We start from the raw sequence: 18,387 nt of genomic DNA on the forward strand, positions 1-18,387 counted from the left end.
CTTCCACTTACAAAATAAGGAAGTGTGGGATAGGTCAGTGTTCTTTGAAAATAGCTTGTTCTAACAAAGTGCTGCTTTATTTTTGGCTGATGGCTTTATTGGTATCACCACGGAATCCACAGGGGAATTTCCATTTCTGAGGCCATTGATTTCATCAACAATAAAGCAATAAACAAATCTTGTGAAGACCATGCATTGATTGGGAGTGAAATGGATTGATTTTTATCTGGCTGAATCTCTCATCAGCTCAGCCCCTCTGAATTTGGTTGTTATTCCTTTTCCCTGTGCTGGGTGGCTGGAGCGTGCCCTGGGATCCGGGTGTGCTCTGAATGCAGGAGAGAGCAGCAGGACCTATGGAAACTCCTCCTCACGCTGTTAGAGCTGACAGCACAGAGCTGCTCATGCTTTAGTGATTAGCTAGATTCCTGCCTGAACACTGTTGGCTCTGTCTGGATGTGGCTGGCTCGCAGGGGGATGACGGCTTGGAAAAAAAAGGCGGCTCACTTCTGTTAGGCGAGGGAAAAGATGCTTTTGTTCCAGCACTGCCCGGGGGAAAAACGTGGGATTCATACCCCAGGAGAGGGAAGGGGACAGTGGGAAGGTCTCTATTCCCCTCTGCCTGAGTCACTGCAAAGCACAGCGGATAAGCCAAGGTTGCTAAACCATCAGCTGCCCCCAGCGTGGGGAGTTTCAAGGGAAGATGAGCTCGGGTTCGCTTGCTCCTGCTGCATCAACTGAGGCTGAAATCGCTCAGACTTTGGTTGCAATCACAGATGAAAGATACTTGACACTGCATAGACTTCTCCTATTATTAAAAGAGGGCTTTTGCATATTTTATAGCTTTGTCTTTCTTTTGGCTAGCTGCACAGTTTCCCTTCACCTAGAAGGGCAAATTCATTTCCGTGAAGTCAGCATAGTTACGAAGAGGTTTATTTTAAGGAGAGGTCTGTGAATTGGATGGCTATTTACATTTTACAGCTTCTTAAGTGTTTTTAGTGTGATGGCACTGAACCAGGTTGCATCAGTTCAGTGCCTCTTGACTCATGATTATCTCTGATAAGTCTGTCTGAAGATGGGGGTAAATGTTTTAGTTCGGTTTGTTCATTACCATAAAAACAGGCGGGCTGCAAGTCACAACTGGAACCACTTACTCAACAGCAGGACTTTCCTAGTAACTTCTTTGTTCCTGTAACTGATAATATTCACCTTGGGAAAAGAAGGAGCCAGCTATCCAAAGGTGATAGTTCAAAGAAATCCATCAGTGAAAAAAAAAGTGATCTTTTTATTATATTTGGAAGATGGATTTCTTATATTTTTATTTTATTTGGAAGATGGATTTCTTTTCTTTTTCTGCAATTTCTACCCAGCATCTCTCCACATTAATTTTCATTTTTCAGTTCAAATCCTAGGGAATGTGGTAAAGAGACAGTGCTCCATTGGTCCACCAGCAACACACATTTTTTTTTGTTTTTGTTTTAATTTTAATTCTGTTCTTGCCCTGACTACCCGATCCCTCCACCTAGAAAGTACCTTGTGAGACACAGCACTGTTGACTTGACATGTCGGCCCTTTTTCCCTATGGAAAGAGTCATGTAAAATCATCATGTGATGCCTGCTACAATCAGAAGGAGCAAAGGAAAGACCAGGACAGAAGCTGCCTTTAGAAATAATACCCCCTGGCCATATGACATAACCCTGGAATTAGTGACCCATCAAGTACAAGTCCCTGTAGCAGTTATATTTCAGTCTGACAAATGGCATTGCATAAAAACTCTGGATGTTTTCTGGAATAAATATAGTCAGAATATAGTTTGTCCTGCCTAGATATATTTGTTTGAATGGCTTTTTAAAGGCTTTTTCAAGGCAAGGTTGGATGGAGCTCTGAGCAACCTGGTCTAGTAGAAGGTGTCCCTGCCCATTGCAGAGAGGTTGGAACAAGATGACCTTTAAGGTCCCTTCAAACCCAAACTCTTCTGTGATTTTATGATTAAAATGTACATCATTGGCTTAAAGATATGTGTAGGGTATTTTTGGAATACTCTGAAATTTTAAAAGTACAAGAAAAAGCTATAAGAAATACAATAAGGCTACAGGAACCCTCATAGTACTAAGGCTGATTATAATACATCAAAGCATTGGGCTTGATTTATAAATCCCTGGATGCTTAAATCTTACCTGTAATACAGTTTGGTTCATTTAAGGTAGGTACTGTTTTTTGGGTTTATTTTATATATATATATATATATATATATATATAACTACCACTAAAAGTTATACTAAGATAAAATAATAATCAATTCAGGCTCTTCTTTGCAATAAAACACAGAAGTGTTTTATTGCAAGGTCAGTGTTTTATTGCAAATGCTGAAGTCAGTCCTGTACCTTCCCATGACACATCTATTTTATGGTATAAAGTAGCTCAATATTTAACTGTGGTTAAAGCTGCTTCAGTGAGGGCTCACATTTAAGTGTTTTAATGTTTGTTTTTCCCATCATGAAGTAAAAACTCAAATGGTTTCTTGTTTAAAGCGAGGGGATTTTTGTTGAGTGGGTGTTTTCCAGAATTCCTCATAAAAGTAGTTTCTCTTTGGATCTGAGAGAAAAGTTTTTATAATCTATTTCAGTTTTTCCTGGGGAGAATTCTGAGTGAGTATAGGTAAAGAAGGTTTTCTTCTCTAATGGAGGGTTAACATCAGATTTAGCCTGTATCAGTTTTTCATCTGAGACTTCTGTCAGTGTTTCCAATGTACAAATTTCCCACTTGATCTAGATCTTCAGTCCTCATGCACTTTGCAGTGCTGCAGCCATTCTCAAGCTGGACTCAAGGCTCTCTCCCTCAGATCCCCTCACTTAAAGCTTTAAAGAACCTAAAGAATATTTGAATATAAGAAAAACTCAATCTAAGGTATCTTAGCCTTGTAGCACATCTTGCTTTGTTACGTTTGCACTGACACAGGGCAACTTGACAGAGATGTTTGCAGCAAGTTTCCACAATAGAGGTGCTATAAATAACTAAAATCCAGCTTGCCAAATTGCCTCATGGAACACATTTTTCTGTGGGGTGGTGGGGTTTTGTAAGAATTCTTCATTTGTTGTTCAGGCCTTCAGAAATGACGCTGCTGGCTTCTGAAGTCATGACATCTGGCACATAAACTCCATTTGGCACACAATTATCTCTGTGGTCATGTTCGTTTGCTTTCCGCTTTGGGGATTTGGGGTTTTTATGTGCCAGCTTCTGGTTGTATCTGAAAGCACAGAGACTTCTAATATTATCATCCTCAATTTAGAGCTGAATCAGGGCTTTTTTAATACTGTAAAAAATATTTTTGTCCCTTAAACACCAAGGGAGATGCTGTCCTGGACACTGATCCTTCTTGGCAGCTGAAGGGTGCACAGGGAAAGGGCAGAGAGGAGCAGTTCTGGCAGCTTGTGCTGGTTGTTCTGCTGGCTCCCCCCTTCTCCAGAGCAGTCACCATAGACCATGGGCAGGTGGCACCAGTAACCAGGACTTGGCTTGCTTTTTATTGTATTTTTTATTCTTATTATTCAGCCCAGACTTCAAGGAACTAATTTCCTTGACAGCTGAGATAAAATCAGGTTGATAATGCAGAATGGCTGCTTAATCCCTATTACAACACAGCCTTTCCTTCTAAATCTTGCCTGTTGTTTTAAACTTAAATGGGAGGTTTGCATCCTAGACACCTTTATAGTACCCAGGACAAAAGGATTCTGCTTTATATTATGGAAAGCTAGACCAGCTTTCATTTTTGCCATGCATACATAGTGCTGTATTATTATCCAATAGAAAAGTATAAAATGCCACTCTGCAACTATCCCCAAGCTTAGCACTGTTTAAAGCTGTGTTTGGCAAGTAGAGCTGAGACATTTCTTTGTATTCAAGAGTAGCTGGACAAGTAGAGGGCAGAAGCCAAATCTGTCTTTGCAGGCTACGTAACCCAGGGTGTGGTTAAAAGATGAATTAACCACTTTTAAATCCCTGTTGGTGTCAAAAAGGATATAATTCCCAGCCTTGTGTGGCTGCCTTCTCCCCAGCAGCTTAGCCCTGCTCTCCTCCCCATGCAGCCAGCTGGGTTGGAACCTCATCCTGCTGAATCCTTTTTTAGGAGGGTTCATTCTTAGGTGGGTCATGATGTGAGCAGGGGAGTGGTGCCAAGAGAGACACGGGCAGCAGGAATGAACCTGGGGACAGGAGCAAATGGGAACTGCTGCCCCTGTGGGTGGCAGCTTCATCTGAAACTCGCCCTGTCATGCCTTTGAGCAAAACTATCTGTGGGTGGATATTCATAAAGACAAGGAACGGGAAAAATGAGTGTGTCAAAGATAGTTCCCTATGTGGAAAACATCCTGATTTGGTTTTGTTCTTCTGTGCCATTGAAATGTGGCATGCAGGTCTCCAAGCTACATTTTAACCTGTGCAAGGGTGAGAGTATAAAGGTTCAATGTACATGATTCTGTGCAGATGTGCTGACCATCAGCAATGACTTATGTTCAATGTACATAAATCTGTGCAGATGTGCTGACTCTTCAAGCCTTTAGCACCAGCCCAGTAAGGGATGGAGGGGAGGTGACAGAGGCAGGTGGGGTTTGAGTTGCCTTTGATGACATTAGAAAAAACCACAATAGTTCTCTGTGTTGCAATGTGCTTGGCATTGGTTTCTGTGTAGTTCTAATCTGAGAGCAAAAATAGTCCAGATACTTGCTTGCTTTGGCTGAGTCGGCAGATTAAAATCTCTTTTGTCTTTTCCATGGGACTTTCCTGAAGGAAGTAACACAATCTCTGCAGACAAAGCATTCTTTACAAGGTGTAAAACAAGCAGGGAAATTCTGGTTCAAGTGGCCACAGTCTCTGATTCATAGCAGGGCTGGGTTTGGGGATCCCCTGGCACTCTGCAAGTGATGTGTGGCTGCTGCCTCATCCATTCCTGTAGTTTTGGGCTCTCTAAAACAGCCAGTTAGGGAACTTTGAGCAAAGGTACGTTTTCCAAAGTCTTACATCGATTTTCTCATTTTGCTGGCAAAATTTCCCTCATTTTGCCAATGAAAGTACACAAGAAACACCAAATAATTCTATTATTTTATATACATATATATAAACGATTATTATTTATTATTACATTATTTGCTAAATATTTTATATTATAATAATAGATGATATATGATATATGATATATAATATATAATATATAATATGTGATATATAATATATAATATATAATATATAATATATAATATATAATATACAATATACAATATATAATATACAATGTAATATAAAATATAATATAAAATATAATATATAAAACAACAATATCTATAATTAATATAATATAATATAATATAATATAATATTGTATTATATTATACTGTATTGTATTGTATTATATTGTATTATATTGTATTATATTGTATTATATTGTATTATATTATACTATACTTTATTTATTATATTTATTATATTATATTATATTATACTATACTATACTTTATTTATTATATTTATTATATTTATTATATTTTATGTATATTATATAAATAATGTTAATATGCAATAAATATTCTATATTATTATATTACTTGCTGGATATATATTTGCTATATATTTTCTATTATTTTAGCACTCACACCTGCAGAAGTACTACTTGTTTCTACCAGCCAGCATCATGGGACAGACACCACTGCAAATTACTCAGTCTTTACCTTGCTCTCTTTCCCCATATCTTTTAAGTTTGCAAATTTCCTGCTTTGTGCATTGCAGTGGCACTCAGAATAGAGATGTTACCACTTGGTGGAATTAGGAGAAGGATCTCATTCCTGATTCTAGCCAAAGCTCACATGATTTAATGGAGGCAATATTTATTTTAGAGGCATCAGAACTAACAGGGCTTTGGCTCTGCTCCTTGAGCAGTGCTGTAATCTGCTTGGAAGCCAAATATCTCAGCTATGAGGTATTTACTGTGTGGCTGTCAAACACGCTATAAACTTTGAGCTCCTACAACTAATCAGCATTGTACCAATGCTCTGTGTGCAAAAATAGCTGCTTTGGGCCCTTGATGTAAAAAAATACTAATAAATAATTTTTAAAGCCTGTTTCCATCAAAGTGTTATATTCTCCAATGTTGCTGGTTTTCTCTGTATGCATCAAAACCAATGGCTTCATGTGTTTTTTTGGGGTTGTTTTTCATTTTTACTGTACAGGTTCCTGTGAAATTATGCTTCTTTTTTCTTTTCTTTGTAGGTAACAGAGACTTTGCTCCTGGTGATCCATTGGAATTTAAGTCTCATCAGTGGTTTGGAGCCTCTGTGAGATCCCAAAATGACAAAATCCTGGTAGGTCTTTGATGCCCTTCAGATGCATCAGTACTGAGATATTGCAGTGGAAGAAAATGCGAAGAGATCCAGAAAACTTAGAATTTAAACATTTTAAATGTAAATCCCACATTTTAAATTTAAAATCCCACTAATCGGCATGAATTGTCTTTTCTTCAGAATTTCTTAGCTAGGCTTTGCTTAACTCCTTATAAACAAAGCTAGGAGCATTTTTTCTAGTTTTAAGGAAAGTAGTAAAATTAGTTTGAGTTAGAATATGTTATAAAATTCTTGATAAACACTTCAAGTGTTTATCAAGAATTTTATAACATATTCTAACTCAAACTAATTTGCTTTAAGAAAATATTGTTTCTAAAATTCTTGATATAAATAAGCTATTTATAAAATACAAACTGATGGTAATTCTGCTCCACTGCTGATAGCATGAATCTCTTCTAGTAACACAAGATACATCTGCTAGGTTTTTTTTGATGCTTTTCTGTAGAAAATTCGAATTTCATTGTGTTATTTGATACCCACCAATATTTTGAAGAGGAGTTTGTTTCCTCACTGTTGTGTGCTCTGCCCTAGGCCTGTGCCCCACTGTACCACTGGAGAACTGAAACAAAACAAGAGAGAGAGCCTGTAGGAACTTGTTACCTGCTTGCTGGGTCCAAATTTGTGGAATATGCTCCCTGCAGGTCAAGTAAGTGTAGGGCTCTTGGGTTGCTTTTCTCTTTGGAATTCCTCTTGTGTCACAGTTTGTGTACATTTTGGAGCAGGATGTTTTACAGCTATTTCTCTCTTCCATGTATAGCAATTAGAACAAAACTTAAAGCCAGATCCAGATATCTGAATTCTTCTCTAATTGAGGCCCATGATGCAGACCTTGTTTGCTCTGTTGTAGGCCAGAGGAAAATCTTAGGTCCAAGAATCATTGGGCTTGAAGACTTCTGTTGTTGAAGGGACCAATTCTGTAGTAATCACTCAAGCAAAATTATGTAGCAAGTGCTTTTTCAAAAAACAACTCTGGAATTCCTATGAAACTCAAGTATTTTATCATTATTCAAGTACATTAAGGCGCAAGCTCATTTTAAAAAGCAAGGTTTTGCAAAAATAAGTTCTGATGTCCCTGTGTGCATACAGATGTAGTAATGCATTGTTTAAATTATATAAACTGTTGAACATTTGGAGTCTTATTTTCCAAATGCTTTGCATTTATTTCCTCTAGTTGGGCTGATAGATTATTTAGAAGTTTATAACCCAAAACTTGAATGCTGAAGTTAGGATTTACTTTTTATTTGCTGAAAATCATTTGTGAACAGCAGGAATAAAATCCAGCCTGTTCCAACATAACAAGAAGTTAAATAATAAGTATTAAATTAAATCATGCTAGTTACAGAGTCACACTTTCAGATAAGTGACTCCCAGAATTTCTATTCTGAAGCTGTATAATCCTAAAATTGATTCAGCCATAACAGTTCTTGCTGGGATGAATCTCAGTATGGAGATATTTTTTCAGCCAGGTATGTTCTTTTTGTTTTAAGCCAATTCAGCTTTCTTTTCCTTGCCAAAAGTAGAACTTATCCCCTCCTTTCCAAATATCTTATTTCCTGAATAGAAATTGCAAATATATTTTCCCCAAGACATTCAAAGATTGAATATAAAGGAACATGGTGTTGCTGTTTGCTTTGAATGTGCTAGGCTAGAACATGTGCTGATGTTACGTGTCGGTTAGGCCAGCCCTAAAGTTGTTACAGCATTTGGTTGGGCATTTTTGATAAAGAGAAAATACTGATTAAGGAGAAAAGTATTCCAAGGTTCAAGTTTAGGAGTGCAAGTTTACATAGGGAGATGCATTGTAAAGTATCTGCAGTACTCCAGCTGATAGAGCACTGATAAAGAGAAAAATAAATTAAGTGTTCTTTTCTATCCTATTTTTCTTTGGTAGCAACTATTGATGCAGATGGACAGGGATTTTGTCAAGGTGGATTTAGCATTGACTTCACAAAGGTATGTGATTTTTTTCGGTCAGATTTCTGTGGGTCAGCAGGCAGCTGCAAGTTAGCAAACCCTCCTGATACAGAGCACTTAGAATCACAGCTATTATAAAAGCAAATGTTACTGTTCCTGGTGGGGAGCTAAACCCACAACCAAACAAAATTTATAAATAAACAAAAAAATAACTTGAAACCACTTAAAGAGCTTTTATAGACCTGTTTCTCCCAACATCTTCAGAGCAGAAGACTTTCACCTCTTGCAGGAACCATGTCCTGAACAAATGATCTGCTTTCCCAGATTCCTGCCATACCCTCTGCTGCAGCTGGCCCTCAAGTGGATTCAGTGTGATAATCAGGATTTTTGAGGCATGGGATTGGTGTTACAGCTATTGTTATAGCTATTGTTATTTCTTTAGGAATGACAACTCAGGAGCTGGTAAACAATGTGCTTGTGAATCAAATTTGATTTCTCATCAGCCATTAGAAGTACAGGGATGTTTTACTGACTTGAGTCTCTTCTGTGCTCTCCCTGCCTGTTCTAGCTCTTTTTTTTTTTTTCAAACTCACAATTACTTTTGAAATCCAAGCACAGCAAGACTGTGCACGGATCTGAGAAGGTGCTGTGGTGTTTTATGTTGTGCAGTGAAATGGCTGGGCAGAGTCAGGACGTGTTGAGACCACGCAAGCCCTGTTTGTGATGTGGCCCTTTTTTTTGGGCTCTCACATCTCAGGATGAGGTCATATCCCATCACTCCTTGCCCAGGGCCACTCTTGGTTTTCCTCCAGAGGACGCTGCCAAGTGCAGGAGAGGGCTGTGAGTGTTTGGGTTATTTTGCACACACCCTCAGGGTCACTGTGCAGATTCCAGGCCCAGTTAAAACCAACTTTGGGCCCTAATCCAAAACCTTAGAGTGGGCAAGCAAGGCTGTATCTCCAAATGTCTGACCTAGATTTTTCTGAGTGGTGAATACAGGAGTTTTTGGGATTAAAACCTGAATATGGTTTAATTATGCAGCAAAGCCTATGGCCTAATTCAATACTTACTGAGCAAATTCCCAACCCTGGGATAGCTAAGGTGGTTAAAGTTTCATAAAATGGTTTTGTGAATTGCAGTTGTGCCAAGAAATACGGAGTGGGGGAATCACATCACAGTTATTCTGAATTAAGCTTTTCTAGTGATAAGTTACAGAAAATGGCAGAGGCAAAAGATGACACTATTTTGTGTACAGACCCAAAACCATGATGTAACACACTGAGTTTTCTCCTAAATGTGTTCCTGTTGCCATACATTTATGGGGGAAGAAAGGTCTATTAAAATAAAAACAGAATTCTGCCCAGAATTTGAAATGGGTGAAACAGTCACTGAAGGTTTTTTGTTAGCGTTTTACAGGATGAATTTCTAATTAATCACTCCTTCAAAAAGGAAAATGTGTGGTGGTCAGCAGAGCTACAGTGATGTACATGTGTGGGATTTCTTCCCACAAACACAGGATGTGCTGTCTGGCTTTAGATGTGCTTCATGTGTTTTTAATTTTTCTTTCTGTCTTCCTTTTCTTCTTCCCTTCCAAGGGAGACAGAGTGCTGCTGGGAGGACCTGGAAGTTTTTACTGGCAAGGTGAGATATATAATTTAAGTCACAGAGAAGATGGCCTTTATGATTTTTCTCATTATCCTCTCAGTCATTTTGATCCAGAGTCTTCCAGCTGCTGTCAGAGTCTTTGTCAGTAAGGAAACTGACAGAAATGTTCCTTTGTCCTTAAGAATATCTCCTGAATAATCAAGGCAACCACAGATAATGGTTGTAGTAATAATAGCAGAGATGTCCTTTGTGTTTTAAATAATTCCATGATCATTATAAAAGCGTTTTCCTGGCACATGGGATTTGTTTTCATCAGCAGGAAAGGTTTCCTTCAGCATATTTTGTTTTGCTATGTACATGTTTCATGATTTGACAAAGAAAGAGTGCATTTTCAATGAGAAATATTCACTCCAAAGAGAATTTCATTGTTTTCCTCCGATGGCAAAGATGTTTTGCATTTGTCTTAATTGGTTTGTGCTGTGGGGCACATTTTACCTCTACCTGGCACTACCTGTGTACTTTGCTCCTGTGGGATTCAGGATTATTCAGCCTTTACCTGCAGCTCTCTGTTCAAAGGAGGTGCTGCTGTAATCAGGACACAGCTGCCAAACTCTGCTGCCTGCTTTTTAATGGAGCTTCTAACATTTATTAATAGATTTTCTGTATCATGCCAGCCTACATGTAGGTGCAGCAGCACAGGAGGCTTGCTCCAGTCCTGTGTTTTAAATTGCAAACAAAATTGAATGATTAAAGCTAAACTGCAGATGCAGTATCATATAAATTAGGTTCCTGTATTCATTTTATTGCTTTTTTGGCAAAAGTGACACTTTATCTGACAAAACAACCTTGTCCTCTTTTACTACTACCAAAAAAGCCCACTTGGCTCTGAATAGATGACAATAGTATGCTTCTGAAAAGAAGATTTTTCATCCTAAATTTTTATTCCACATGCTGAGATGTAGAGGAGGAGTTTTCCCTTCACACACGTATGAATATGTATGTGAAGTGCCATTCTGAATGGGGTTTTTTGGTGATTCAAGCTTAAATTGAAACTTGAAGAAAAGGATGTAAAAGAGTCACCACCTAGTGGCTGATGAAGTGAAAATGGAGAACATGGCAATACACCGTGCTCGTCTCATTTTTGTCCATTTTATTGGCTTCTTGTCTGCCAAAACAGGCTCTCCTGTTTTGAGCAAGGAGCACCCAAAGTTCTCAGTTCTGCACAGCCATGAGTGTATGAAATCTCAGCCTTGCCTTTAAGTCCTGCCTTATTTTGGCCTCTGTTTTCAGTGAGAGCCCTGTGTGTGCTTTTGATCCAATATGTGAACATGTTTTTGCTGGAGTGGGATCCATATTTTCACTTGTGTCCTTCCTGGTGCTGCTGCAGTTGACCCCTTTTGGTTAATGTTGTGAAAGAGCCAGTGCTTCCAAGGGCAGCATTCTGTGAATGAGCTCACCAATTCTGGTTGTGGTTTTCAGCTCTTTTCTCCCTCTTTAGGCCAGCTGATTTCTGACAGAGTGACAGAGATTGTGGCAAAGTATGACTCCAAAGTCTACAGCACCAAGTATGATGACCAGCTAGCCACCAGGCCTGCCAGTGCTGCTTTTGATGACAGCTACTTGGGTACGTGGTGGGAAACCAGAAACCTCCCCCTGCAACGCTCCCTGCCAGCATCTAAATCACACAGCTGACAATTCCACATCTAACAGACAGCAAGGCAGTGAATTCCTGAAATGCACTCATTTATGTGTGATGGAATTGTAGTTATTTATTGTTTACTCCCTGCCACTGCTGGTGCTTACATCTAAGTCACACAACTAGCAATTCCACATCTAACAGACAACAAGGGAGCGAATTCCTAAAAATACACTCATTTATGTATGATGTAGTTGTTTATTGTAGTTATTTTGCCATAGGCTTGACTAAGAAAGCACGTGATGACAAAATAAATGGAAGTATTTTCATGATTTTACATGCTCTGTGATTCAGGCTGAATATGGGAATGGCAAATGCATGATTTTTATAGGAGAGGTTAGTCACATAGGTGGTTGGTTGTTTGTTATTTAAAAGCAGCTGTTTCTAAATAACCTACCAAAACAAAATAAAAATGTTAAAGAATTATGGTTTAGAAGGAAAACAGTGAGGAGTGGGAAATCATCATTTTGCTTCATTTATGTCTAACCAGGCTCAGGAAAAAAAAGCAAGGATGTACCAGGACAATTCCCAGGATAATAATTTTAAAATTTTCATCTTCTGATCTCAAATTCCTGGATACTGATGAGTTACAGCCACTCCTGGAGCTCTTCATAGTCTAAGCTGCTACAAGGAATATTTATAACAGTTCATTTTAAAATGAAGAGAGGAGGACTGTGCACAGAGACACTTGTGAACAGTGTGAAGAGAGAGGAAAGGTTCAATAAGGTTTTTAAAGCCTCATCTTGTCTCTGCAGGTTATTCAGTGGCTGTTGGAGACTTCAATGGTGATGGCATCGAAGGTAAGCCCCTTGCTTCAGTAAGAACATCATGGTAATAGGATGGGCAGATTTTTCAAAACAATGGTACAGTGCACAGGGAAATGCATCAAGTGCTAGGAATGAGCTGCTCTGTTCAGCAGTCACTGTGCCTTGAGACCTGACTGCTATCTGTGTCTTGCTTTATGTTTCAGATTTTGTGTCAGGAGTCCCACGGGCAGCAAGAACTTTGGGCATGGTAAAATAATTTGAAACATTAAAGTTTACAATAAATAAAAAAGGTGACTATTGCTGGAAAGCTGTAATGTGTATTTCTTCACATGCAGGTGTCCATTTACAATGGGAAAAACATGTCCTCCATGTACAACTTCACTGGAGAGCAGGTGGGTGGCTCTGCTGACTGTGGTGGGTGACCAGCAAGCCTTTCCTACGCTGCAGCAGTATTTAGGGTACTAGATAATAGTCTGTATATTACTGGCTTGATTGCCAAAGCAAAATTTTATGAAGTCTGATGGAATTCTAATCTCATTTAAATAAAGAAAATGCTGCCTGTTTTGAGAGCTGGGAAAGAGCTGGATCATGAAAGGGGAAATAGGAAAAGTAACCATTTGGTTTAGTTTCTAACAGAATATGGAAGAGAAACAAAAAAGAAGGGAACAAATAAAATTTGTGGCATATGTTATCATCTCCTGATGTATTTTGTGTACATATTTGCGTAAAATTGTTTGTTTGTATCACTTCAACTCACAGATTTGGTTTGAATTTTGTTTTCCAGATGGCTGCCTATTTTGGGTATTCGGTGGCTGCCACAGATATCGATGGGGACAAGTAAGTGTCCTCTTCTCCTTCTTCTCACCAATGCCACCCAACTTGATTCTGGAAAGAAAAAAAAACCTTTTATTAAAAGGTCTTTCCCACAATCTGGATTTCTCTCTTCATTGCTGGTTTAACACATCTGCATGTCTCTTTTGATAAGTCTCCACATTTGTTTTAACATTTGTAGGTTTGCTTTTGCATTTATCTACATAAATAAATGTGTATATTCACATGCTTAAGGTCCATTAAATTTTTGTATATTTGTGCTTACTTGGTCAATAAATATTTGCCTTCAGTTGAATTTAAAGATAGTTAGCTTTCATCTGAGTGTTGACTTCGGTGCTGAGCTCACAGTGCTGAAGAGAATGAATTCTCCTGCTGCTGCTGAAGATCTCTGTCCTGTTTTGGTCCAGTTACACAGATCTGTTTATTGGAGCCCCTCTTTTTATGGATCGAAGCTCAGATGGGAAGCTTCAGGAGGTTGGCCAAGTAACCATCTGCCTTCAGCGAGCCTCGGGAGGGTTTCAGACAGCAAAGCTGAACGGCTTTGAGATCTTTGCACGGTTCGGCAGCTCCATCGCGCCCCTGGGGGACCTGGATCAGGATGGCTTCAACGGTAGGATGTTGATTTGTGGCATTCACATTCTCTGAAAAATACTCTTTTGCTAAGGATTTTTTCTTCTAGGAAGCTGAGAAGCTTCAGAGAAAAGGAAAACAATTATTAACTCATTTGCTTTTCTCATGTTGTGCTCATGTGGAATGTGTTTGGAGATTGTTTGATTTGGATTCTGGTGTGAGCTGTTTTAATGCTTTGGCCAACTGGGGCCAAACTGTGTTGAGACTCTGGAAAGAGTCACAAGTTTTCATTATTATTTTTTTTAACATTCAGTAAGTATCTTTTCTGTATTCTTTAGTATAGTATAGTATTCTTTAATATAATATAGTATTAAGAAGTAATAAATTATCCTTCTGAGAACATGGAGTCAGAGTCATCATTCCTACCTTCCTCGAGGCATTCCCTGCTAATACAATATTGAATCTTGATCAGGATCTTCTGGTTGTGGAGGGTGATGCCTCAGGTTTTAGCTTTTATATTTTTCAGATTCTGTGCTGCTTTAGTGTGTAATTCTGAGCTTCATATTAGGGCATGGTAACGATTCTTTCTCTAGCTGGGGGACCAAGGACAAATGATCCAAATCTCAGGCCCAAGAGCATAAACAATGTGGACTGAAGAGAGAAAAATAAGAAGGATGGGACTTCATGGGCTAAATTAGTAATTGAACAATTAACTCCAATATGCAAATGGACCAGAACTTATAAAAGTGACAGACCCTGTGACCAGGTGTCCATTTTGTGACCATTTTGGTTCATCTTGGGTGTAGCCCTGGCTGGGCTCTTGCGCTGCCCAAGGTGCATCCATTGAGGCCTTTTAATAAATCCCTACTTTATTCTTTAGCCCAGTCTAGCCTCTGTTTTAGGTCAGCCTGCACCAGGGGAGCCCAGCCAGCACAGAGAATGTGGATCCTGCTCACAAACCCTCAGCGCTGTAGCCGTGACCGAGTGAGGGATGCTGAGGTTTAGACTCCCTTCGATGCTTGTGTGCTGCTCCCAGGAATGCCAACAGGAGTTCCATGGATGCATCGAGCAGAGACTATACCACTGACACAGCATGGACTCCTCTAGCTCTCACACTGACCATCTGATTGTTTTCTAAGCCATGACCACAATAGAAACTTCAATAAAATACCTGACTCTCCACTGTGACCTTCAGTATAATCTTCAGTATAATTTTCAGGACATCTTCAGTATAATTTTCCTCCTTCCGTTGTTTAAAGACCATTTTTCTCTCTAGAAACACAATGATGACAGAAAAGAAGGTTTTATTTCAGATTGCTGCTTAAAAATGTTCATATAAAAAGGTTCTTCCTGAGAAAAGAGTAGGGTTTGGTTTTTTATTAATTTATTATTCAAAATGGAAGAGTTTGGTGGAAATACTGCATAGCAGCTACAGCCAGAAGAGCTGAGTGTCTTGAGTGAGTAATTGGAAAAGAAATTGGAAAAGTCTGACACAACTGGACCTGAGACTCTCCCTTGCTAAGCTTCTGGTTAGTTTCTGACAGGAATGAAAAACAATAAAGCAGACAAGAATCACGTAGTGTTGGGATGGAGTTTTCCAGGAATCGGAGAACACTTTTTAATGCCCATTATACTCCAGTGTTCTCAAAAGAGTAGTGGGAATTTGAGTTCCACCAAAAATCTTAACTTTTTTCCATTCTGCTTGCAAGCTAAGTATTTTCTGTAAGAACAAAAATTACAATAGATGGTTACTTCAAATTCCCAGGTAGCTCTAATTTATTTTTGATGATAATTTCACAGTGTAGTTGAAACTGAAAGAGACTTTTTTAGTTGCTAACTGGACATAGAATCAGTGTGAGGATGTAATATCACTGCAACTATTTACAGAAAACATCAGAGAGCTGACTGCCAAAATTCCAGTCACTTGATGAGATTATCCCAAATATTGTTTGATTCCACCATACTTACATTTGGAATACACTGTAGGAAAGAGAATCATAGCAAAAGCTCCCTCTTTCAAATGGCTTTGCTGTTATTTAGTCTGTTTGTTTTGGGTTTTATTGCTCTGCCTCATTTTGGGAGTGTTAATTAAAATGCCTTCCATCACAGCATGGTGCAAGATAGGAATTTTAACTGTCTTCATGAATTTTCTAAATAGGAGTCAAAAATACAAAACTGTAAACTTTTGAGTCCTTATTCTTTTCATCTAACTTTCCCAAATTTCAGAAAAGGGGAAGGAGAAACATAATTATTCCAAGTAGTGCTTCATGTTTGCTCCTTGAACTCTCTGTTGAAATGCTGAAATTAGATCATATGTACACTTTTAAAGCTTTCCTTACGGATAGGAAATAAAATGTTAATTAGACTACCATTTTTTAATCATTTACAGTGCATACTTTTAAATTTGAGATAGAATAACTGCACTAACTGTAAATTCTCCATAAAGCATGCTGCCAAGCTATGGGATAGTCTGGATTTTAATATTTACCATTGGTTTAGGATGATTTAAATTTTCCAGAATTATTAATACATCCCACCCTTTGGAGGAACATGAGCATGTAAAGGAAATGGGAAGAGTCACACTTAGTTATGTATTTTGGCATCCATAGTGACTAACTCTGCTGTTTTAATAATCTCAAAAGCATCCCAAATGCATATGATTTCACCGCAAAAAAAGTCACCAAAGTGGAGATGGTTTTGTAGAACTATTTCTCCCCTTGCTCTCCCCATAAAAGGCTGTGACATGTCATTGTTAAACATTTACACTTTGTAGAAAAAACATCATCCAATAATAAAAGGAAAAACAGAACAAATAAAAGGAGTAATAAACAAACAAATGTTGATGAGCATTTTAAAGGCTGGTTGCACTTCCTCCCTACTTACAAGTAATAGTTGCCTCTTTGAGCCTCTTATAAGCTTTTGGAAGTCTATTTCTTACTCAAGATAGCTCAGCTACTTTTGGAGGCATAAAATTAGTAAGATGGCTTATTTTGCAGTGTTAGAAACAAAAAAAGTTTAATAAAAGGCAAAATAACAAATAGAGAAAAACTGAGTTAGGTGCAAGAAGTTTTTGCTCTTGGTAAAACACCTCACAAAAGCAATTAGTTTCTTTGTTCTCTTTTAATAGTAAATTGCTTAGGGAGACTTTTTGGCTTCTGTCTGATTAGCTATATTTAAGTTTGAGGTGAAGTCTTCCAAGTCTTATGAGGTGTCTTAGAGAGAAATTTCTAAGCTTCTTTCCTTTTTGAGAGGACAAAAGACAATTTTGTCACTCGGTCAACAAAGAGCACATTCCTATCCTGACACGCACTGAAACTGTAATATCAGAAATTATCGATTGATGTAAGCACAAACATGTTCTAATTTGTGTCTGGGGACGTTGATGATTCTTCTTTTGGTTTGCAGACATTGCAGTTGCTGCTCCATATGGTGGAGAGGACAAGAGAGGGCTGGTGTACATCTACAACGGAGGAGCGAGTGGTTTGAATGCCATCCCGTCCCAGGTCCTGGAAGGGCAGTGGGCTGCTCGCACCATGCCCCCCAGCTTTGGGTACTCCCTGAAAGGAGCCACAGATGTGGACAAAAATGGATATCCAGGTCCTCTGCCCCCAAATGGCACCTTGCAATAACTCAGTAGCAGCCCCACCCTTGAGAGACAGCCTATTTCACAAAGCAAGGTGTAATGTGTGGTGTGTCTCCTCTCTTTCTAGACTTGATTGTTGGAGCCTTTGGTGTTGACACAGCTGTTCTGTACAGGTAAGGGTCCCTCTGTGCTTGTCCCTGAGTGAAAGCTCAGTGGAGTTCTGGAGCTACAAAAAGAAGCAGGATCAGGGAATTCTGAAAATCTGACACTCCACTGTCCAAACCTTTGGAGGTGAAAAATCACTATACTGCTTTTATTAATGAGTAAAGCTATCTGCTGCCTGAAATTCATCTTTCTCAATAATATGTAGTCAGGAAAAAACATTAATAAGCTGTCTTCAAGGCTTTCTGAGTGACAGTTTTCTAGATTCTGACACAGCAATTTTCCAGATTCTGACACAGCAGCTGCAAGCTATTGCACTGCAATCCCAATATTCTCATCCCAGCTTGCTCATTTTTGGGAGAACATGTTGGCCTGTGCTATAAGTGGATAGGACTTCCTCTTTACACAGTTGTCCATGTTGTGGCTGATGGAAATGAAAGGGCACAGAAAAGCTTCATCCAGTCAATGGTTGCTTGTTTTTCTTGTGGTTTCACTAAATACTGTGTGTTTGTGTGTATTGCACAATTTGATGGGGGGGCACTGTCAAACATGGTGTTGAGTGCTCTTCAAGAGGATGTTTCCTTTGCAGGGCAAGACCAGTTATTAGAGTAAATGCTGCCCTGGAAGTTAATCCGACCATTCTAAACCCAGAAAACAAAGCCTGTTCACTGGGAGATGTAAAAGTTTCTTGGTAAGCAGAGTATCTATGTTTCCCTTTGAGGGGAGGGACTTCTTGGGTTCTAATTTTGTAAGTTTCCAATTTTGAAAGGTCTTAGGAAGTCTAGTCAGCTAATTAAAAAAAAAAAAAGAACAAACACAGATTTTTCTGAGAGAGCAGACAGTACAAACTAAGCTTTAGATGCCAGACTGAG

The 18,387-nt window shown here is 38.8% G+C and overlaps 1 protein-coding gene across 1 annotated transcript in view; it reads left to right on the forward strand.

The window, feature by feature from the left end:
- Window positions 1–18,387, forward strand: part of ITGAV (integrin subunit alpha V) — a 42,538-nt gene that overhangs the window by 10,468 nt on the left and 13,683 nt on the right. Inside the window, exons 3-15 of the mRNA XM_054277760.1 lie at window positions 6,257–6,348; window positions 6,919–7,033; window positions 8,279–8,340; window positions 9,897–9,942; window positions 11,405–11,530; window positions 12,358–12,402; window positions 12,573–12,616; window positions 12,705–12,761; window positions 13,154–13,206; window positions 13,608–13,810; window positions 17,176–17,367; window positions 17,481–17,526; window positions 18,105–18,206. Coding sequence (XP_054133735.1) covers window positions 6,257–6,348; window positions 6,919–7,033; window positions 8,279–8,340; window positions 9,897–9,942; window positions 11,405–11,530; window positions 12,358–12,402; window positions 12,573–12,616; window positions 12,705–12,761; window positions 13,154–13,206; window positions 13,608–13,810; window positions 17,176–17,367; window positions 17,481–17,526; window positions 18,105–18,206 — 1,183 coding nt within the window. The remainder of the gene's footprint in view (window positions 1–6,256; window positions 6,349–6,918; window positions 7,034–8,278; window positions 8,341–9,896; window positions 9,943–11,404; window positions 11,531–12,357; window positions 12,403–12,572; window positions 12,617–12,704; window positions 12,762–13,153; window positions 13,207–13,607; window positions 13,811–17,175; window positions 17,368–17,480; window positions 17,527–18,104; window positions 18,207–18,387) is intronic.

Source organism: Melozone crissalis, unplaced genomic scaffold, assembly GCF_028551555.1.
Source record: "Melozone crissalis strain CALT ecotype California unplaced genomic scaffold, PUWL_Pcris_2 ptg000023l_1, whole genome shotgun sequence".
Taxonomy (NCBI): Eukaryota; Metazoa; Chordata; class Aves; order Passeriformes; family Passerellidae; genus Melozone; species Melozone crissalis.